The following is a 23,618-nucleotide window of genomic DNA, read 5'->3' on the forward strand; positions in this document are numbered from 1 at the left end:
ATATGCCAATACTACTATAAACAACTTGAAAATTGCCTACACTAGGCACACAATCACCTACTGCCTTCACAATTAAGGCATTGCCTACACATAGGCTCCTTCAATTGCACATAGAAATAACCAAAATTTCTTGCATAGTTAGGCTTCCAAATCAGCCCATAAATTTTTGCACATAAAGGGATTCGTGCACTCACATTTTCACAAGCAACTCATCAAATTCTAACTCCCAAATGACGAGTATGCACATGTGTGTGTGTGTGTGTGTGTGTGCGTGCGCGTGCGCGCATGGGTGCGCATGCGCATGTGTGCACACACACACACACACATAAAACTAGTTTTATGTGCACACATATAAAACTAGCCCCCAAACTGCTTCACCTACCACAAAATACACAATCAAAATTTACGAGATTAGTAATATATTTTATCAAATTTAACAGAATCTTGTAAAACAAGCCCCTAAGTAAGAAAAACCCATTCGTAGCACAAAAAAGTTAGCCAGTTAATGCTTAATTAAATCCCCAATTAGTGAAAAAAGGTTTTAACAAAGCAAAATTAGTAAAGAAAAACTTAAAATTAGTATTCTACAAGAGTGTTCGTGCATAAAGCACATAAGAGTTGATGCTCATGCAAAAAAAAATTCACTCGATTCTACTCAAAATCTTCACATACACTTTCACAAAACTAAGAAAATTAGGGAGAAATTAGTCCCCCATAACCCAATTAGCTCCTCTAGCTTAAGTGTGACGTCCCCGGCTATGGCGCCAAATGTTGGGGGGTCATCAAAGCACAACCAAACCACAATAATTGTCAATTTGGAACGATAGCTATCTGGCTAGGGCATGGAAACATTTAATGTGTGTGAGAGATAATTAGAGGATTAAGGAGGCCTGTGGAGCCTTGTGACAATTTCCCCATTCCCCTTTGGTAGCGATGCCGATGGCCAACTCAATCTAGTGACTTGGCATTTTGTAACTTGGTGTTTAAAACACTATAGCCAGAAAAGTGGTGGGTGCCTTAACGACAGCTGAAAGGGTGAAAGTTCAAGGTCTTGGAGACTTCGAAACGAGGGCTTTTGGAGACCCTCTTTTGTGTAGTGAGAATTTTAAAAAGCGTCTTGGGGGATCTTTTGAAGTTTTTGGGAGTATGAGGAAGCCCTACTTTCTAAGAAGTGCACCCATGAGAAGCCCCCCCCCCCCCCCCCCCCGCCCCCTTGCTCGACTACCAATGACCAAAACCAACAAAAGGCTATGGATAGCGAATTGGTAGCCTATGCTTGATTGAAGGTCTCTGATCATCCACTTGTTTGGCTCAAGATTGTGAAGCCAAATGCAAATGCACGAGTTTGCTAGAGGATAGAGGGAAAGGCAAGCTTGACGAGATGGACCATACCAGCGCTCAATTAGCTGCATCAATACCCACAAGGTCAGAGAGCCATTGTTATCAATACAAGAAGACACTTTGTCCGGCTCAGGAATGTGAAGCCAAAGACAAAAGCAAGAACTCACAAAAGGACAAAGGCACCTGCAAGCTGGATAGAGATAAAAGTGATAAAGACTTGATAGAGGAGATCAGCATGGCACGCGTGGTGGCGACCACAATAGCCATGATGCCAAATTTCTACTCATGAGGTAGTTGTTGCTACTAGCTTAAGCTAGGGAGAGACTTGTGAGTGGCAGAGAGTGGCAAACAGTGCTCCCCTATAGATAATTTGGACCCTTGTGTTGGAGTTCAAGGTATCTATGTTTGAACCCGTGGGTCAAAGTTCAAGGCACATGCATCTCGCAGAGGAGCAATCAGACATATCTAAAACACTATGGATCAATGCACCAATCCATCGTTGTTGGCTAGATTATGGATGGGTTGTGTTTCAAAGTTCATTTTTAGGAGTGTTTCGATGTGATGTGTTCACAGTTCATGAATGGGGATTCTTGGACACAGTGTGGTCTAGAGCTCAACTTTCTAAAAAGCAACTAGTGTTCAAGATGGTATCATTCTCAGGTGACACTTTGATACTAGCAAATCCGAGGTGTATCCAACATGACAATTGTTGCTAGGGTGTCCATGGTAGGTTCTTCATTAGCTTGGTCTCACCATTTATGTCCACTATGAGTTGCAGAGAGGGTGTTAAAGTTAGTTTCATCTTAAGTGAATAGCCCAATGTGATCTCATTATTTATTTTGGCTTTGTTGGGGTAAAGGCAATGTGCCTTTGTCCGAGTCAGACGCCTAGTGTCCGGCCACCCATTGACCCCATTCTTGTACATATATAGAGAATAAAGGGCAGCTCACTTTGAGACTTGCTCCACCCACACAACACCTTGCACTCTCTCCTTCACCTCTTCCCACACACACACATATACTGCACCGCACACACGCATTGCACTCATCAACTGGAATCAAAGCCACAATGATGATTGGTGCATGTGTGTCGGCTTCTTGACATCGGCATGAAAGCACGGAGCTCGGCTATGGAGGCATGAGCTTAGCAGCACCGGATTGAAGCAATTCGGCGTGGATCCAGCAAGGATCGGTTGCACCCGGAGGAGATCGAGTGAGATCTTGGATCTTGGAGCTATCGAAAAGTGTGCAACCCCTCTTGGCTTGAAGGGGATCTCTGCATGAGAAGCGAAAGCCGAAGGTTAAGCTTGGAAGAAAGCTTAGGTGGTGTGTGTAGCTCATCTTGTTCTCAAGAAAGAATCTTGAGAGGAATTGGGGGCAAAGTCTCTAGAGCAAGGCTTGGGAGTCAAAGGGCAAAGAGTCGAGCAAAGCTTGAAACTTGCTACATAAATTTCTCATGAGCAGCAACCAGGATCTACAAGAAATTGAGGAGTAGATTGTGTGTGTTACACACACACACACACACACTCACTCACTCACTTACTCACACAGTGAGCAGATTCAAATTGGAAGCCTTAGGAAATAGACATAAGGCTTGAGAGCAGGGCTGAATTAAGCATTGGCCACCCTGTACTCACGGTATAGCAAGCAATTGGTAGCACTAATTTCGATCAAGCTTCTTGCTTCACATATGGTGTGTGTGCTTGTGTGTTAAAGCAAGCAAAAGCAAGCAGCACTAAAGTGAGCAAGAGTCGAGGGCTTTGAGTAGGGAACCTTGACTCGGGGGAAAGTGTGATGCTGAGAAGGAGAATTGAACCTTGCAATAGTGCATCGAGCAGTAGTAGTGTGGTCAAAGCAAATTGGGTGGCGCTGAAATAAAGCAAGTAGGTGAGAGTTGGCATCTATTAGTAAGCAAGTTGATTGCAAGCTTGAAGGACACAAGCCAGCAAGACACAATTGCAAGCATGTGATTGTAGGTCTTCAAAGAAAATCATCAAGAGCGCTAGGGAGGGAGATTATGTGTGTGATCCACTCTCTCTCTCTCTCTCTCTCTCTCTCTCTCTCTCTCTCTCTCTCTCTCTCTCTCTCTCTCTCTCTCTCTCTCTCTCTCTCTCTCTCTCTCCAAAGAAAGAGAGAGAAGACCAAGGGAACAAGAATTCAAGAGGGGAAAATTAATCAAATTTTTTTAACTCTCTCTTAGAGTGTGTGTAAGGGGGTGTAGATGGCTGAGACAGTTTCACTATGTGGGAACCGGCTCCTGTGAGACGGGCAGTGGATCAGTCAGTAAGTACTACAGTAATTACCATGGTAAACCCAAAGCATATAAATAGGACCCATTACATTGTAATCGGGTTGGAAGTTGTTGTCGGCAGTTACGGGCATAAGTTACAGGCAGGCATTAAGTTTGTCGGCTGTACTCTGTTCATCTTTTGGTCCATAAGCCACGTCATCTTCATTGTAATTCTTCATCTGTAATTCCAATTACAGAAGTGCAGTATATTCCAGTTATACTTACTCTGTATTCAGTTATTCTGAATCTGACTCTCAATCTGAATCGGAATATCACTGGTTCTTATTCCAGTAGATGTATTCCAGTTCAGTCTTTGTTCCTTTGTCCAGTCTACTGTTTGAACTAATACATCACCAGTAGCTGTAAGCTTCTAACACTGGAATTAGCTATCTCAAGAGATTAGCTCCAAATCCATTTTGGCGATCACGATGGCTAGAGCTGAAGCTCGTTGACTAGAACACTCTTCTCCCAGTTGGAAGTTCTCAGCTACAGCAATGGCACCCAAAACCAGTCGTGGCCGAAAATCAACCATCCGTGTTGATCCTATTCCTAAGGAGTCGGGAAGAGACTCTGACCCTAAGCATGAGAGGGTGACTGACACTGAGGCCCATGAGGAGCACAGTCAGGCTGATGAGATGCAGGACTCAGAACATTCCAGTCACTCTAGATGCATATGGGCAAAAAGGGAAGCACGCAAGACCAGAAGTTCTCGGTCTAGGCAGGGGGATGAGGGTACCAAAGGTAGTAAAGGTAGTCGCCACACTTCCAGTAGACAGGCCAGAGAGGACATTGACACAGAAACAGAAACAGATATCAATTGGGATGCAGATACTGGCAACTGTAAGAAGACTCCAAAGCGGCGTTCAGACTCTAAGAAGAGAAGCGGCAGGACCAGCCGGTAATCGGCATGATTACACATCTTCACTGAAAATCTCTTTTCAAGTATTCAAAGGGGGCAAGAAGGATGATCCGGATGTTCACATCCACGCTTTTGAGCAGTATGCAGAGCTGAAGAATATTGATGAGGATGACTAGGGTGAATACTTTCCGCAAACCTTGAAGGAGGCAGCGAGAAAGTGGTACTACCATTACCCCTCTTGTCAGCTTAGATCCTATAATAAACTACTTAAAGCCTTTAGACTGGAGTATTCCGACAACAGAGGGGATGAAGATATTCTTTGTGAACTGGATAAGATCAAGCAGAGGAATTTGTTGGTGCGAAGCTATGTGGAGAAAATCAAGGATTGACAAGGCAGTTGCAGGAACCCGCCATCAGAAAAGCGACTGCGTGCATGGTTCCTGAACGGCTTTCGTAGCAAGAATCTTAGAGAGCAGGAGGTACCAGCACCAACGAAGAAATTCAATGATCTAGTATATTGGAACAACATGCTAAGAAGGAAAAGGGCCATAAGAAGAGAAGATCCAGTAGCACTAGTTCTTCTACTGAGAACTCTGATTCCAGTGAAGTTTCCAGCAGTTCTGAGAGTAGCTCCAATGAGAGGTCCAAGGATAAGTCAAAAAAGGGGTCCTGGACTAAGAAGATTGAAGAGATGGCTAGGCAGATTGCTGAGATTAGCCAGACCAGGCAACCAGTGAGAAAAATGGAGACTTGGTGTTCAAAATGCAAATCCAAGGACCATGTTTCTAACGAGTGCCCACAGTGTACTTATTGTAAAGCCTTTGGCCATTTATGGAATAATTGTGGTATTAGGATTCATCATTTCAAGAAGGACAAAGACTGTCAGTAGTAGCATATACCGAATGAGTAAGAGTGGAAACTGCCAAAGCCTCTCAAGAGGAGAAACCAGGTACCAGTGGTACTGGTCTAGGCCACGGCAGATACCAAGCGGGTACTGGCCGAGGCCGGGGGCATGGTAACTTCCAGAGCTGGAGTTTGAATTGCTATACTTGTGGAAAGTATGGGCATTTCGCGGCTCAATGTCTAGACACACCTACAACTGCTGTTACTGAGGCAAAGGCACCAGATCCAGTTCCAGTACAGGCAGTAACACAGAGCAAAGGAGTAGTAATTGAGGAAATTCCAGAGATTCCAGAAAACCTAGTCACTATTGAAAGCAGCAAATGGGCTCAATAGAGAGAGGTATGGAAGGCCAAGGGTAAAGAGAAGGTGGTTGATGAATGGCAGGAGTAGAGAGAACTAGCGGCGAATATCACGGAGGATTTAGCCAAGAAGCTGCAAGAGCAGCCAGAAAGTTCAGAAGCACGAGTCATTCAGAAGATACCATCCCAATCTACTCAGAAAGATCAGTCAAAGTCTGGCATACTTGAGACCATGTTGGTTGCGATACAAGGGATGATTGGAGAATTGGGAGTTGATAGAAGAATTGGAAGCACTACAAGGGAGGAATGGCATTGTGAAGATACGACCAATTCTTCGAGCTCCGACAACCAGTCTGATCAGGAGAAAGAAGAAATCCATGTTAAGATCTGTGATAGAATTCGAAAACTCACTGTGGAGTTAGAAGATATCAGAAGAACTTTGCCTGAAGTGGCAAAATTCATCAGACAACGAAGGAAAGCTGAAGCGGAGGCGAGAACAGTTGATTTGATGGTGGCTGTCCGAGATGATGAAGTACCGCTCATTCAGGTGGATTACAAGGTTCGGAAGCAATGGGAACCACTTTCAAGTGTCATCTTGGATGGAGGAGCAGGAGTAAATAATATGGGAGTACATCTCCAGCAGAGGATGGGCATCACAAATCTAAAGCCAGCACCATTCAAAGTGAGAATGGCAGATCACAAAGTAGTACAAGCTACTGGTATGATTGAAAATATGCAGATACGAGTAGGCAGGGAAAAATTTAAAGCCAGCTTCCTAGTTCTTGATGTGCAAGGGGCATTTGAAATGCTGCTAGGGCGCCCATGGTTGAGAACAACACATGTTGTTCACGACTATGCAAATCAAACCTAACTATACAAGGGGCCAGTTGCAGGATTCAGATCCAGACGAACAATACTAGGAGCTGGAGAAAAGAACTGAGGCCTAAGGAATTATGCCAGAAGTACAAGGCAAAGAATATTGAATAAATGTTAGCAGCTCTAAACATATTTCCTCTAGCAGAAATTGACCTGAATGCGGTTTTACTGAACAAAGAGCAGGCTGACAAGCAGAAAAAGAAATTCCCAGACCAGTGTAATGAAACCAATACATGAGAAAGATCAGTTCAGTTAACTGGGAGGCTAGAAGAATCAGTTGAAATTGGCATGGCAGAGGAGCTAGTGTATTCTAAAGAGCACACAGTGAATCAGAATGTTGATTTAGAGCTTAACGGGCCATCTTGGGATTATGCTGAGGAATCGAACAAGAGAAAAGGAAATGGGCCTAATTGGTTGCTTCCAGATGACCAAGAAGTTGAAGAATGGAACCTAGGCTCTGAGGATAGTCCTAGGGTGATCAAGGTTAATAAGCATCTCAATCCTACACTGAAGGAAAAGACACGCAGGATGTTCCAGAACTACAAAGACATATTTGCTTGGGAACACACAGACCTGAAAGGGGTGGATCCCGAGGTATGCCAGCACAGGATACCGTTGAAGCCAGATGCTCAGCCAGTAAGACTGCAAAGATACCGAATGAACCCCAACTATGCTAAGAAGGTCAAGGAGGAGATTGAAAATCTTCTCAAGGCTGGGTTCATCACAGAAGTGGCCAGTAGCGATTGGTTGTTTCCTATAGTAGTAGTTCCCAAGAAGAATGGGAAATTGAGAGTCTGTGTTGACTATAGGAAACTCAATGCCCAAACTATCAAAGATCCATTCCCATTGTCTTTTGCTGACATGTTGCTTGATGAGATTGCAAGATACGAAATGTATAGTTTTATGGATGGTTACAATGGCTACAACCAGTTACAAATCGCTCTTGAGGATAGAGAGAAGACCACTTTCATCACCGAGTGGGGAGCTTTCATGTATCTGGTGATGCCCTTCGGTCTATGCAACGTACCAGCCACTTTTCAGCGGTGCATGATGGAAATGTTCAATGAGTTTCTTCATCGGTTCCTCGCCATCTTCATGGATGATTTTACTGTATATTCAGATGAGGAACAACACTTACTATTCCTTGAAATGGTTTTCAAACGCTGTCAGGAGAAGCGGATTTGTCTAAATCCATTTAAATCTGTTTTCCTAGTCTGGAAGGGATAGCTACTGGGACATGTAGTATCCCGCAATGGAATAGAAATGGCCAATGATAAAATCCAGTGTGTTCAGCAAGCCAAAGCGCCCAAAAATGCATCTGAGTTAAGCTCTTTTTTGGGTTATATTAACTTTTACAGAAGGTTTGTGCATAAATTTGCCTCCCAAGCAGTACCATTATATGAGCTCACAAAGAAGACCATTAAGTTCAATTGGACTGCTGAGTGTGAGGAAAGCTTTCAGAACTATAAAAAGGCCATTATCAATAAACCAGTCCTCAGGCAACCAAACTAGGATGTTATCTTCCATGTACATGTGGACGCTTCGGGACTGGTAATGGGGGTGATATTGGCTCAGCCAGATGGAAGGACTGATTATCCTGTTTACCAGTCGCGGATTCAGTCAGGCTGAACAAGGTTATACGATCACTAAACGAGAAGCCCTAGGAATTGTTTTCAGTGCTACAAAGTTCATGCATTACCTACTAGGCAAACTATTTCATTTCTATGTGGATCATCAGGCTCTTTTGTTCTTGATTAATAAAGTCATTATTCAAGGCAAGCTAATACGGTGGATGATGTTCCTCATGGAGTTTGAATTTGGATTTTTCATAAACCTAGCAAGAATCATTGTGGTGCTGATTTTCTATCTAGGAGTACAGAGGGTTATTCAGAAGCATCTTTGAGGGACGAACCAGTGGATGTTGAATTATTTCAGCTCGAAGCAGGTGAATCAGTTGACCCTGAATGGTATGATGTTTATCACTTTCTTTCTCACGGTGCTTTCCCAGATGACTGGAAGCAGAACCAGAAGAAGGCTTTGGTCATCAAGAGCTTGAAGTTTACCATCATCGGGGGTTCACTCTATCGATTAGGTGTTGATGGTATTCTTCGGTGTTCCGTGCCTATGGAAGGGAGAATGCAAGTCATCTCAGAAGAACATAATGGCGAACCTGGTGGACATTTTTCCAATGAGGTTACCTACAAGAAGATTATACAGGCTGGTTTATGGTGGCAAACATTGATTGCTGATGTTAGAAGTTTTTGCAAAACTTGTGACATATGCCAAAGAATGGGTAGACCTATAGTTGCAGACATGACTCCTTTAACGCTAGTACAACCACTGGGTGTTTTCATGAAATGGGGCTTGGATTTTATGGGACCTTTTAAGAAGGTTACCCCCAAGAAGAATAAGTATATAGTGATGGCTACTTGCTATGCCACTAAGTGGGTAGAAGCTAAGGCTCTTCCTAACAACACAGCCACGTCTAATGCAAGATTTCTATTTGAGAATATTGTCTGTCGCTATGGATGCCCTATGGAGATTGTGTCGGACCAAGGGACACATTTTATTAATGACACCATGGAGATCCTACTGGATATTCTTTCAGTCAAGCATCGGGCATCTACCCCTTATTATCCCAGATGCAATGGACAGGCTGAAAGTAGTAACAAGACAATTAAGACTATTCTCACTAAGGTTTTGCAGAAGAAGCCAGACCAGTGGGATTTGAAGCTCCAGACTGCTTTATGGGCGTATAGGACAGCTTACAAGGTCACTACAGGGTTGACACCATTCAAAATGGTGTATGGCATTGAAGTTGTTGTTCCTATGGAGTTTGTTATCCCAAGTCTCAGAATCGCTTTGGAATATGGGTTAGACTTCAACCACACTCTGAAAAAACGCCTGGAGGAGCTTAACCAGTTAGATGAACTCAGGCAACGGGCTATGCTGGAACAAGAGATTGTTCAGCAACGAAGGAAGCACTGACATGATCGCAGAATTAAGGTCCGGGAGTTTCAGAAAGGGGATTTGGTGCTCCTCTATCACTCCAGATTGGGTCCTAAGAAGCCGAATCTAAAGATTGCCTGGGCAGGACCATTTGAAGTGGACTGGGTTTTCTCCAATGGCACGGTAAGATTGAAAGACTTATCTGGATTACTGTTGCCAGGGGTGTATAATGGCGCGAAGATCAAGCTCTACTATTCCGAAGCTAGAGAGCCTGGCCAGGAACAGGGTACCAGGGAGTTAGGAACTGAAGATCAAGAGATACCAAAATCAGATATTTTTGGGCTTTTTCATGTGCAACTAGTTCCAGTTTTAGAACCAGTGCCAGTGGGACCAAGCTAGACGGGTACCAGGACCAACACCAGTGCGATCAAGCCAGAGTGGGACCCAGCCCAGTATCAGTGGGAACACAGTTATTAATTTTTAGGCACCCAACGGTCAGATGGCACTCCAGTAGTAATCATTTCAAGGATGGGTAGAAGTCTTGTCCAATGCATGTCTGCCACGATAGTTGCGATGCACAAAAGTCTAGGAACAGTAAGTGGTGGAGCTTTTATGGCACTAACGCGTATAACAGTAAGGAGAGTCAGCATTTTCCCTCACAAATCTCCTTTGCGATGATTCCCTCATGTTGTCCATTCGCCATCGCCAAGCTTTGAGGTATCTTCGCTACAGCCGCAGACTTCGTCTTCTGAGGAGATAGTGGATTGTCGTCTAGCTTTACCAGCAACACCTGGGTACGGCTTTGAAGAATCAAGTAAGTCTTCCTCTTCCTCACCTGTTTTGTCATCTTCACAGTGTATGGGTAGGAGAAGACGCTCCGACAAGATGCAAGACTCTCTCAATGAAACCCAAGCTATTGTCAATGCTGCAAAGGCAAGCCTTCCCCTCATCCCTTACAGCAAGATTCAGCGTTATGTGTTCACTGACCAAGCTATGGCCCTGCTACAACTGTGGTATTCACGTGTGGTTCTACAAGCCACAAGAATTGACTTTGACACAGCCATCATCAGGCAGGTTCTAGACTCTTTCAATGATGAAGATGGCAGTGCTCTAATATATGGCCAGAAGGTGTCTGTCACACCGGACAACATAGCTTTTGCATTTGGTATGCCAAATTAGCCAAATGCTGCAGGGTCAGAAGATGAACTGAATAAGGTTAAAGCTGAATTGAAGGAGGCTGAGGACCAGATTGAGAAGCTGAAGGAAGCAAGAGAAAACTAGAATCTGTGCCACAATCTACTTGAAGCTCATTAAGAAAGGTCCATTAAGCTACTGCAAAGTAAGCTAGCTAAGGTGGAGTCTCATATGCAGATGATGAAGGAAGAAAAGGATGAAGCACAAAGAGCTGCGGATCGGTTCGAAACTATGTTGAGAATGAAGAGAGTTGACTTCAACTCCTTGATGCTTCGTCATAAAGCTTTGAAGACTACCCTCACTGAAAGATATATCTATAATAACTTGGCTGAGATTTTAAATCCATCAGGCAATGCTGTTTTTGATCTAGATAACTTGAAGTCTCTTATGGAGACCATGCAGAGTGACTTGCAGGACAAAGTTCCTGAATATAATAATGCTCTGACAAATCAAGCCATCCTAGATTATATTGAACAGCAGACTTCCCTTGAAGAAGATGAGGATAAGGAAGAAGAAGAAGATAAGGAGGAGGATGACCACGACGAAGGGCATACTAATGATGATGATGATGATGATACCTCTCCTCCATCTCCACCTCTAGGACCTGGTACTGGTGGCACATGGCCAACTAGAGGAAATCAGTCACACAGGCAGACTAGGTAGACCAGTATGAAGGGCAGAAGTCAAGCAATCAGCATCCAAAAGAACAATGACCCAGTAACACTAGGAATCCACCAGCAAACCAGTCCCAACACAGTAGGGAGGATAAAGGGAAAGGTAAAGTTATGGCTGAGGGATCAGCAGGCTGATAAGCAGCATTCATTACAGCTTATCACACTAAATAGGAGATTGAGACATTAGCAGGCTTCCATAACCAGGCAATATCTGGAGGATGATGATCTCCTATCTGATCTGGAACGCTTTCAGCGATTGTATGTCGGCACCAAGGAAATGGTTGAGCACTGGAAATCAGTTTCTTTTCATGATCAGAAGACCTACCACTTACCTGCACATCCAGCACAATCCAGTTGTTGGAAAGGGTACCTGAATGGATAATCACTATTGAAGAGAGAGTGACCAATCCACATTGGCAACGACAGTCTACTGCAAATTGCCGCTCTCTAGCTATAGAATTAGAACTTCTACTTGGAAACAAGCCAACATAAAAATGTATGAAGGATGTCAAGAATCAGTTGAAAGAGGTTTTGGTGCAGATGGAAATTGCTAGAGGATTTTTGGATCAAAGGGTGCGGGCCATTCTTGAAGATCGGACGGCCACCAGCAAAGGACCTCAGACTAGAATGTCAGTTGGAGAACAGGCAACTGCTCTCCAGAAACTGTTTCAGTTGGTGAGAATAACCATAAAAATGATGCAGCAAGAGAACCGGGATGTTCTCAACTTCTTAGAATTTGTGTCTGATTCCCCAGTTCTCTTGTATGCTTTACCAGCAAGAGAGACAGAATTGCCAAGATTTTTTCCAGCACTTTACCCTCAACATCCAGAACCAGTCGATCGCCTTAAATATTTCAAGATTATTGATGACCTCTAGGATTGGTATGAGCGATCGACTGTGGAATGGAAAACTTGGCAAACACTGTTCAATGATGCTCTCCAACTAGTTGATATGTAGGAGCTGAAATAGGAGGTGCAGAGGATCAAATTGTGTATGGGTCAGTGGAAGATTCAGATCAGAGGCCTCACCAAGATCACCAATCAATTGCTGCAACTTACTGTTGAGTCCTCTAAACTGCCTGAAAAGGATATTACGGCTAAACCAGGCCTAGGACCACAGTATAGAGAGATGGCGGAGATTCTTTTTGAAGCTCGGGTCAAAACCAATCAGCCTCTCGCAGAAGGATGGATCCATACAGCTTTGCATTGTCACAAACTGGCCAGAACTAGGATCACCAAAGGCAGACGCACGCTCTATGATCCTGACACCAAAACCTATCATCCTCTTACACCTTATGAAGTGGAGATGACCACAGAAAAGCGGGATCAACTTGAGCAGGAGGCCATTTACAAACTCATTCAGAAGGAGAATGTTGGCACTGGGACTTCTCAGATGCCATCCAGGCCAAAGGGTAAACGAAAGCTGGTTCAGTGGAAGGATACTGGGTAGTTCCATCTCCGAATTCAGTCGAGGGCTTTTGCCTTCTCATCTGGAAGGTTGATATCAGTCTGTGTAGATGATGAGAGTCTACACTGGCCTTTTCAACTGTCTCTCTATCATTGGTCAAGTCCGGCCTCCAGAATCAGAATCAGACGGTGGATTTTTTTCTCATCAAACCAGAATCAGACGGGGTAATTTTCTTTTCAGAAATTTTGGAATCTTGCCAAAATTCAAGAAAGGAGGGAAGGATGTAGATGGCTGAGACAGTTTCACTATGTGGGAGCCGGCTCTTGTGAGACGGGCAGTGGATCAGTCAGCAATTACTACGATAATTACCATGGTAAACCCAAAGCATATAAATAGGACCCATTACATTGTAATCGGGTTGGCAGTTGTTGTCGACAATTATGGGCATAAGTTACAGGCAGGCATTAAGTCCTTTGTCGACTGTACTCTGTTCATCTTTTGGTCCACAAGCCACATCATCTTCATTGTAATCCATCTGTAATTCCAATTACAGCAGTGCAGTATATTCCAGTTATACTTACTCTGTATTCAATTATTTTGAATCTAACTATGAATCTAAATCTGAATATCATTCTCAGTGCTTAGTCTGGTTCTTATTCCAGTAGATGTATCCCAGTTCAGTCTTTGTTCCTTTGTCCAGTCTACTGTTTGAACTAATACATCACCAGTAGCTGTAAGCTTCTAACACTGGAATTATCTATCTCAAGAGATCAGCTCCAATTCCAGGCGGCATACACACACACACACTCACTCAATCACATATTGTCGAGCATCAACCTCAAGCAAAGCTTTTGAAAGAGAGAGAGAGAGAGAGAGAGAGAGAGAGAGAGAGAGAGAGAGAGAGAGAGAGAGAGAGAGAGAGAGAGAGAGAGAGAGAGAGAGAGAGTACGCACTTGGGTGTGTGTATACACAAGAGAGCGGGATGGCGGTGCCATTTCCGACTAGCACAGGAGGACGAGTAAGCTTGGGCATCCCTCGGCATTGCCTCCATACCCTCCGAGCAAGGGAGGGAGAGAGAGTGCATCGGCTCTCCTTTAGTGTGCATATATGACTTTGACTGTCGTGTTCTTGGCTTCGTGTTCTACTCTACGGCTTCGCATGGGCTCGGCATCGACAACTACATCAATGCGCACTTCCATCTGGCAGTGAAAGACGGCATCAACGAGTTTTGTTTTTCTCTACTTTGACAGCACAAGAGCAAGAGAGAGTGGCCTGGCTCTCCTCCAGCATAGCTTTGCCACCAATTTTCCTCCCATGTGCTCATCCGGACTGGTTTTATCTCCGATGGTTTCCCTTGGCATTCCGACTCCCCTCGACGGCATTTCGGCTTTGACGATTCCCTTCGACGGCACACACCAACGCATAGCAACTCCGACGGACCATTTAGAAGCAGTTTTTCTCATGAGTGCGACTCTGAGATGGCATTTTCGACCATCGGTAGTTGGTTGGCAGTGCTATGTGTTTGGTTTCCGATCGACATGTTTTTCCATCGATGAGGTAGTGTGCCAGATGTAGGCAATTTTGCTCACAGGTTGCGCGATATTTGTGCAGCACAGCTAGTGCTTGTGTTTGATTGTGTGGATTATTCTAGAGAGTAGTTTCAGCATGGCTTGGTGTGTTTATGCTATGTATGCATAATTGGATATAGCTTGAGCTAGGTATAGCTCGTACGTAGTGGGTCCATAGGTTTACATCATTTTTTGGATAGGTACTTGTCCATAGAGCCGTTCATTCGGGAGTGAGCTTGTTTGCTAGGGTTTTGGCAATTGATGTATACCACATTGTGGATTTTGCTACTAAGGCACTAAGTGTCTATTTTCATGCATTTTTGGTGAGATTTTTGAGATTTTTCTCAAAATACAAGGGAAACTATGTCCGTTTGTCCAAATTCTTGCCATGTTTTGCACGTATTCGCAGTTTACTCTCTGATGGTTAGTGGTCGAGTCTCACTCCCACTTTGACAAGTTTTGTAAGTCTTCTACACGCTCTCGCAGGAGTAAGAGTTGCATATGCTCGTGTGGCTACAGACATATAGGCACAGGCTTTACAAGCTCTATAGGTTTTTTGGCAAACCTTTTTTGTAGGCCTACTTGGGATGCATTTTGAGCGTGTTTGCTCACTACTTGTGCATATGGTTATGCGTTTTATGCTCAATTGAGCCTGTTGTCCTAGACTTGGCTCACTTGGTTTAGTGATGTTGTTTATCCTTGCAGATTGTGGACCTTTTCCCAATGGTGCATCATATACTCTACGACATGTGTGCTATATTCCTCAGCTGAGACAGAGCTTGATCTCAGTGAGACAGTTAGCAGATTGTGTGTGTCAGATAGCAGTCTTTCCAGATGCATTGCAGTTCATTAGTGATTTGTAGAGAAGCCCGCAATGTCTTGGTATATCCTATGCATGTATCTGAGGTATGAGACGGCAAGGTCTTGATTTTTTTGCTGGCATGCTTTGAGCGAGAGACGAGGTGTGTCTCCTTCGCGAGTGAGCTCCACCATGCTCACAAGACAACAAAGCATTTAGCTTTGCAGGATGTTGTTGTAGACCCTGTAGAGACAGAGGTAGAGTGGTAGTGCTCTAGTGAGATACATCAGGTCTTGTCAGAGTATGTGCATGCAGAGGTAGAGCAGGTCTTCTCCCTAGAGACACAGACGAGATGACAAACATGGAGTTCTTTGTTGATATGCCCATGCTAGAGGCTCATGAGTTGATTCTAGGATGCATGGTTCCACCTATGGGTGAGGGGGATGTAACCATCCCAGTGTCAGTGATGACACATCCATAGGTGATGAGTAGTCTTGATCTTGCAATGCATGCAGATAGCGCTAAGGAGGCAAGTACAACCAGGTTTGTAGAGATTTCATCAAGGTTCGGGTGTCTCATGTACGACCTACTGATGTCGAGCCTCGACTTAGCAACTGTAGTGGGAGCATTTGCAGCAGGGATTGTTAGTCATAAGATAACTAACACTAGCATGATGCATAGTGGAGTTCTGTAGACCATCAAAGTTTTTAGTAGGATTTACATGTTGGATCTAGCATGGATATGCACACTTGGCTATCACTAGAGCCAATACAGCTTCATGGAGATCAACTTAGCGAGCCAACGGGCGTATTTTGAGAGAGTCTCTCAACCATTTTCTTGTGCATACTAATAGTTTAGCTAGTAGGGCCCACTTATTGGCACATTCAACTTTAAGTGGGAGTCTATTAGGGTGAATGCATTGTGCCTTTGCCCGAGTCGAACGTCCAGTGTCCAGTCCCCCACTAACCTTAGGGGCAGCTCACTTTGAGACTTGCTCCACCCACACAACACCTTGCACTCTCTCCTTCTCCCCTTCTTGCATACACGCACACTGCACCACACGTGTGCATTGCACTCTTCAGGCTTTAGGTATTTATTTCACCTATTTGTCAAAGTCTAGGTGGTAGGGCAATTTACTGAGGTGTCTATATAAGCACACTTAGCCCCCATTGTAATCATATCAATTATCAATTCATTGCCAAGGTTGGTTGGTTTAGAAGTCTCTCTCTCTCTCTCTCTCTCTCTCTCTCTCTCTCTCACATTCTCCCCTTGGTCTCTGCGCTTCCACATCATTGACTCTGGCATTCAATGTGGGACGAGAAAACAAGTATACAAGGGAAGATCAAGTTCCCTAGAATTATAAAATTGTGTGAGAATGGAACCACCTCATTGCCATATGAACACATGGTTTTTTCTTTTTCTTAGGGGGCAAGCATGTGAGCATGATCTTTTGAAAACCATGTTTGTGAGGTTATTTTTACAATTTACCTATGCTAATTCTCCATTTCTCGAATCTTGCAAGGTTTGGACGATGAATAAACTTTATTGTTCAAGCACGTAGAATCAACCATCAATACAAATTCATGTATAATTACTTCAATATCATTGTAGCATAGCATATTTGACAATAGTTTCCAGTGTCAAATGCTATGATTCAAGGAAGCTTCTAGTGTTACTTAGGTCCTAGGTAAGGGTCCTCTTGTGTTCAAGAGAGCTCGGGTCTATGTATTTCCATCAAATCTTTTGTTCGATTCACAAGAGTCTCTACAAGAAATCTACCATGTATGGGTGGAATTAGTAGGCCTTCCATGTTGGTTGTGGGACAACCTTAGGGATCTGGGAGTTCCCTGGCCACCCAATTGTTCATCCCGACCGAGACAAACCTTGGCAGAAGCTCCAACATAGTATTATGCATTGAATGGAACATCTCCAAACCCACCCCCCAAACAAATGGTTTTCGATGTCAGGGCAGGACTAAAAGTAATTCCATTGCAATTTCGGACTTACTTTAGAGCGTGTTTTGAATGCAACAAGTTCGGCCACTTCGCTAGAGATTTTCCATTGAAACCTACAACATAGGAGGGAGAGAAGAAGGAAGATGTAGAATGTGCAGGAGGAGAAAAAATGGATTGTTCTGAGGCCCTCGAGAACCACTTAAGGAACAAACCAGTATATTCCAAACTACAAAACCTCGTCTACTTATGGTGGCCCGAAATGCGCAAATCACAATTCCAAAACAAGATACGACAATCAAGGCAATTAAAAGAGTAAAAGGGAGGAGAAAAAACTATCCTATCATAAGAAAGGGTAAGGAGAAAAGTTATCACCACCACTCACCTCCCCACTAGGGGGAATCCGTCCCCCACAATGCTTTTGAGGCACTACAAGACATGATATTCCCAGACAGCCAGGAGTCTCCCCTACAGTAGGAGAAGTGAGAGAACCTGGGGCTGTTGTTGAGGAATTTGTCCCCCTTTCCCCATGAACTCTATTCTCCAAGTGATCTCTTGGAATGTAAAAGGTATAAGGACAAGGGAGAAACAAGAACAACTTTGGCAGGTGATGAAGAGAAGAAGAGGGGTGTCCTACGGGTGTTTCCAAGAGCACTACCGTGATGTCACCTCTCCATGAAAGTAGACCCTTGGGAAAATCCTAATTTTCTATCGTACCACAATAGATGGATCTAGGGAGTTTTTCACAGGAGTTCATAGGGACCTCGAGCCAAAAATTGTCTACCAACACTCATCCAGGAGGGTACTGGGTATGTCAATCAAGCTAAACAATACCATGATCATGATCATCAACTTGTATGAACCCAATGAGTTATTCTCAAATTCCTTCCATCAAGGTTTTGATCAATGACAGTTGTATCGATGTAATCCTTCAATGATGCAAGCCTGTTTGCGGGATGGTCGGACTGACTTAGTTGTATGTCATAGGATGCTATGTCTTCAACTCCAACTCTCCTCGTCGGATATATCTTTAGGGCCACAAGAAACTCGTCGTTGTTAGGAAAAGCTGGTCGACACGGCCATGCGTCATGTGACGGTGGTGAGAGTTTACGGTGCTAGGGCACCCCATTTCTTTCACTCACAGATGTGCAATATGTCACGCCTAGAGAGAGAAAATAGTACACACAGAGAGAGAACAGTGTGCGCTCTCCCTACAGTGAGTTTGCACTCACACAGCCCACCATGGGATTCCAGTAGTCCTAGAAAGAGAAGAAAAAGGAAGAAGAGACCATTGTCTCTCTTAAGTGTAGGCCATCTCTCTGTAAATGTCTGCATTCTCTCTTACCTTTAGTAGTTGCACTCTTCCAGTAGCAGAGCCATGGCCAGCAGCAGGCCTCGCAGAAGAGATAGTGAAGCTCTCTGATCACCACATTGCGAATTGGGTCTCTCGTGAGCAGCTCTGCAAGTGTGAAGGTGAGCTTCTTCAGCTCTCCGCGGCGCCATGCGATGTGAGCAATTTGTCGTAATTCCTCACAAATCTTGCAGGTATGTTAATGTCTTCCTTCTTTGTTAGCAGGGGAGGGCGATGAAACAGTGTTAGGACACCATTAAAGCAGAAACAAAGCAAAGCCCCATCTTGCAGCGTCTATAAAAACGAAGAGTAGAAACAGAGTAAAGCGTGCCTCCACTAAGGCGGCGGACTCTAGCGGCAAGTCCAACAGAGCAGGTCTCGGCAGAGTGTCATTAATCTCCTCCTCTTGACTGCATTCTTCACTCCACCATGCATACCCACACCAAGTCAGATTCTGAGGTTACGAGCTTGGCGCCCTCATCCCCTCGATCGCCGCGGTCGCGCCCCCTCTACTTTGTGCAAAGTCCATCCCGTGAATCCCATGATGGAGACTCGAAGCTCTCTTTCCATTCTACTCCAATTTTGAGTCCTATCGGGTCTCCCCTTCATCCTGCAGCATTTTCAACATCGTCGAGATCTAGGGACTCCACACAATCACTTGCATCCGCCTCTCGAAAGTCAGGTTCGCGCAAAATTCTTCCGCAGCCACATGGCCACCATAATGGTAGCAGAAGCAAGCACAACAAAGGGTGGGCAGCCAACAATGTGATTGAAGAAGAAGACCCAGATTTTGACCAGCCAAGCAAAACCCCACAGATTTACACCATCCTTCTGGTCCTTCTTTCATGCATAGTTTTCCTGATTGTCTTTATTCTGCTCTTCTGGCTCATTTGCAGACCTTCCCATCCAAAGCTTGCCCTCAAGGTAAACAATGATGTTCTTGCTCATCTATAAGTCTTAAATGCTGTCGCTTCTCAAAGGAGTGGACCTGCACATTGGGGTCTTCAGTAGACTTACCCGTAAACTAACTGTATTTGAAACCTGGTCTTGAAAATCAACATGCATTTTGCACACATTCACTTTGTGTAGATCTACACTAATCCATATACATTCGCATCCATGCAACGCATACATTGTCCTCGCTCATCCTATTTTACTTGATTAGCTTTACTTGATGTGTTACTCTCCTTCCTACTTGATACATTTGCCGACATTTTGACTCTACATTGCATAGGCTAACTGAGCTTTGTATGTTTGCAGAATGTGGTTTTTCACTACTTCTACGTGAATGAGGGCATGGATGCATCGGGGGTGCCCACTCAACTTGTCTCTCTCAATTGCACTGTGCAACTGAACTTTTACAATCCATCAAAGTATTTTGGTGTCCATGTAAATCCGGTGGAAGCGGTTTTCACCTTGTCGCAACTTGAGATAGCGAGAGGAGAGGTAATATCCTCACACTTTTTCTACCTTCAAAATCTGTCTTATGAAGTACTCTATGCAGAAGGTGTCCAGATCATGTCAGCGTCGTTGTTGTGAAGTTGAAATCATGGTTTTCAAGGGCACCATGGTTTTCATGCGGTTTCAAGTCAGAAGTATGGTTTTCCAAAATGCTATATTCGACCAAAATCCTACTTCTCATGTGTGCCCTTATCGGCACATTCATCCAAAATTTAGTTTTCTTTTTTCTTCAAATGTTACTAGCTATGGGTGGGGTGTGCACTGAGTCTTCTGGTGATAGCCCTATTTTGTCAGATAAATCTATCAAAGTTGAGCTGCTAAAGTTTGCATTTTTTGGCATGATCACACCCGGTGTGACATAATGCTCGGGAGTATTTTTGCCTGTACTAAATCACTGCATTTTGTACAGATTTCCAATTACTTTCAAGCAAAAGGAACCCACAGGACAATTCCCGTGGTGGCGCAATCTACGAAGGTTCCCCTCTACGGCGCAGGCAATATGATATCGAATTCAGATGGGTCCTCCAAGCAAATTGTCCCATTGAGCATGGTAGCTACAATGCACTCTCAGTATTTTGTGGTGGGCAAGATGATAAAGGCAAAGTTTCAAAGCCAAGTGGTGTGCGACGTTCAGCTGGACCCACGGAGCATGTCATTACTTGTGCCACTGAAAAAGTCGTGCACATACAACAACTAGAAGGAGTGGGTGGCTATAGTGGGGTTTCCTCTGTAATTGCTAGTGTATGTATGTATTCCATGTTGCTTGCATTATGGTTGTGCGAGAGCCGAAGATATGGCTGCATTGCCCTGTTCCTTAATGTATGTATATCAAACATTTTGAGCTTTTGAGTATGTTGCTTGGAGAGAGGGCAAGGGGTATTGTGGATGTGTAGGAGGCATTGGGTGTAGTACAAAGTCATCCAATGGAGGGCCTAGCTGTGGTGTTACAATGGGAGAGGGTGAAGAAAAGCTTTTTGTACTTTTTAACATTGTATTTTGTTTGGTAATAAGTGACTTGGCCTTTTGGAGGGGCATAGCATTATTTTATCTGTTAGGTAGGAATTTCACTTCCTACTTGCACATGGTACTGTCCTTAAACATATTGTATGGGTGGGTAGGGCCTGTTGCTTTTTATCTTAATGTTTTTGACCTAGCAGTCATGGCATAATTGGTGCCTTTCCTTTTCGATGTGGTGTGATGAATCTGGGAGTCGAGTCCTTAACCACTTTGTCCCATGGCTCGACTCTTTGCCCATTGGGTAGCTAATGATTTGCCTCATAGATCTTTGAGGTCTCTTGGGATTGTTCTTGTTATAGAAATGATATTTTATGATTTATTGTAGTTGACAGGTGGAAAAGACTAGACCCAGTTGGGTCTATGCAAATGTATTTGTATATCATGTACATTTTATTATTCAAGTGCTCTTTTATGAGCTTCGGCCAATTATGATTGGCTGGCAATTTTGTAACCAATTTGACCATTCAAGAAATCTATAAAACAAACACGTGCAAAAGGGAAATGGTCACTTTTGCACGGGGGGAGATTGCACCCAATGCATGTGTCTATTCCTCTCTCTTCTCCTCTTTTCTCTTTCGTGGTGTCGGTGTAGCACTCCCTTCGAGGAGGTGCATCCGTACGTGCCCTTTCGCTCTATCTCGCTCTCTTTTTCTCTCTGTTCATGTATGATTTGATTATATGTTCACAGGCTTTGTCAGGTATGCGTATTTGCGGTGTTTTGTTGTTTCTATCATGCTATTTGAGGTATTTTGCAGGGATGCTATGTCTTCCGAATGCAGCAGTGGTATCAGAGCGAAGGTTGACGTCCTTGGTGATGCACAAATGGTTTCTATGGAGGATTCTATTTTTTGCAATATTGATGCAGCTAAGTTAGTTTCTAAATTTTATTTGTCCTTTTTGCTCCCTTTGTGTTTATAGACATTGTTTTTCTATATTCATCATCGAAGCACTTGATGTATGTATTGAAGGAGTTCATGCATGGATTTTACATATTTCAAATGGGGGTGTACAATTCATAAGAGACGTACCTTAAAATAAAAAAGGTTTTAGTAAAACACACAAAAGAAAAATTGGTAGACATATTTACATCCATTGGTGGAAATATCTTTGTAAGCTGGTAGATTAATTTATATTAGATAATGCAGTTTGATAAGAAGAAGATATGGACGAAACTCTCATCTCATGGAAAGGAAGAAAATGCAAAAAAAAGATGAGATTTTGATCATCAACACCATGAACCCCTCTGGTTAGGACCAAGGTGGATGAGTCAAGGGACCATGTTCCCAAGCAATAGATGGTCACTGTTGTGAGACACAATGCCAATAGACCTTTCAAAGGAATTTGTTTTCCTTTCTTTTGAATTAGAGAGGTGCAGATGGTGGTTATGAGACAGGGCAAGGGGAGCGCAGGCTTCGAACCAATATAGGAGCAATGTCGCTACTTAAGTACGGTGTGTAAAAGCAAGCAGCATCATCACAAAAAATGACTCTTGCTAACCACAACCATAGTTGGCTTCCCTAAAAATCCTATGACAGGAGGCATTCTTGTTGGTTGTTCCTTGATAACCACCAGATGACACAAAGAGGTATCCAAATCTGTGTGTGGATATGTAATGAGATTGTTGCAGCAGTATGTTGTTATCATTGCCTGCATGCTCTGCATGCTAGCGCCCAACCAGAGAAGGAACATACACACACACACACGACGGTGCCAGTCTCTGTAAATCATGGCTAACCACACCTTTTTGATGCATGGCTAGCCCGTGCTCATAGGTAACAACTCCCTACCTAACTCCAATCACCATGCAAACACCCATACACACACACAAACGTAGTTGAACTCTCTCTCTCTCTCTCTCTCTCTCTCTCTCTCTCTCTCTCTCGTAGTTCCCGACCACCCTCTCTGTGAAGCCACCATGCAGCCCTCATCAAGCTTGCGGCGCTCTCTCTCTCTCTCTTGTCGGACACAGCAGTGGTGTGTACCCGCCAGCATGTAGCTCACTATCGCTCTCTCTTGATTTGGTGGTAGACCACCCACCCAACAGTTCCACTAGACATCTTCGACCCCACCAACTCCCCCCACTGGCGCTGCTGACTCTCATGCCATGCAACTCCTCGAACTGCAGCTCTCTCTCACTACAACCGCCAGGCACTCCCACACACTATGCATGCCTCCGTTCGACACCCCGCTTCTGCCTCTCCCTAATTTCTCTCTTTTTCTCACCTTCGTTGCAACCACGTCAATCATCTGTGAGGGTCTCTCTCTCTTTCTAACGCTTGTGTACCCCACACACCCAATCCCTCACAGACTTCTTCTCCCCTTCACAGTCTGAATACCTACGTACAGAGGTGGAAATCTCTCTCTCTCTCTCTCTCTCTCTCTCTCTCTCTCTCTCTCTCTCTCTCTCTCTCTCTGCCCCACTACAACTATGTGCAGCAGCGGACATTGACGAAGCTTTGGAGCAATCGTTGCACTACTTTCTCAGCAGACAAACATTGACGATGCTCATGCGCTCAAGCGTGCAAGAGAGTTGATCCAACTCTGGCTCGCAAAGGCCTCCATGGGTCGCCCTGCTCGCCGTCTACTTTTCATTGTCGTGTCATTGCTCTCGGTTGGGTTGCCAAGCTCGACGACCTTAGCTAAACATAGTTTTTCTTTTCTTTTTTTAAACCTTCATCT

At 44.1% G+C, this 23,618-nt stretch overlaps 1 protein-coding gene across 1 annotated transcript; it reads left to right on the forward strand.

Annotated features, from left to right (window-relative positions):
* The first annotated feature begins 18,388 nt into the window (after positions 1 to 18,388).
* Positions 18,389 to 20,964, forward strand: LOC147447746 (uncharacterized). Its single transcript, XM_086523458.1, has 4 exons — positions 18,389 to 18,583; positions 18,687 to 19,385; positions 19,722 to 19,907; positions 20,332 to 20,964. Exons 2-4 carry the CDS (start codon positions 18,891 to 18,893, stop codon positions 20,617 to 20,619), a joined length of 969 nt encoding a protein of 322 aa, XP_086379584.1. The 5' UTR covers positions 18,389 to 18,583; positions 18,687 to 18,890; the 3' UTR covers positions 20,620 to 20,964.
* The last annotated feature ends 2,654 nt before the right edge of the window (positions 20,965 to 23,618 follow it).

Source organism: Adiantum capillus-veneris, chromosome 11, assembly GCF_014529385.1.
Source record: "Adiantum capillus-veneris isolate H3 chromosome 11, ASM1452938v2, whole genome shotgun sequence".
In the NCBI taxonomy this organism is placed as follows: domain Eukaryota; kingdom Viridiplantae; phylum Streptophyta; class Polypodiopsida; order Polypodiales; family Pteridaceae; genus Adiantum; species Adiantum capillus-veneris.

Excerpts from the sequence above, each read along its gene's own strand:
- LOC147447746 (XM_086523458.1), top strand. The coding sequence starts at position 18,891 with ATGCATACCCACACCAAGTCAGATTCTGAGGTTACGAGCTTGGCGCCC. Across the intron at positions 19,386-19,721 it reads ATCCAAAGCTTGCCCTCAAG|AATGTGGTTTTTCACTACTT; the intron begins GTAAACAATGAT and ends GTATGTTTGCAG. Across the intron at positions 19,908-20,331 it reads TTGAGATAGCGAGAGGAGAG|ATTTCCAATTACTTTCAAGC; the intron begins GTAATATCCTCA and ends CATTTTGTACAG.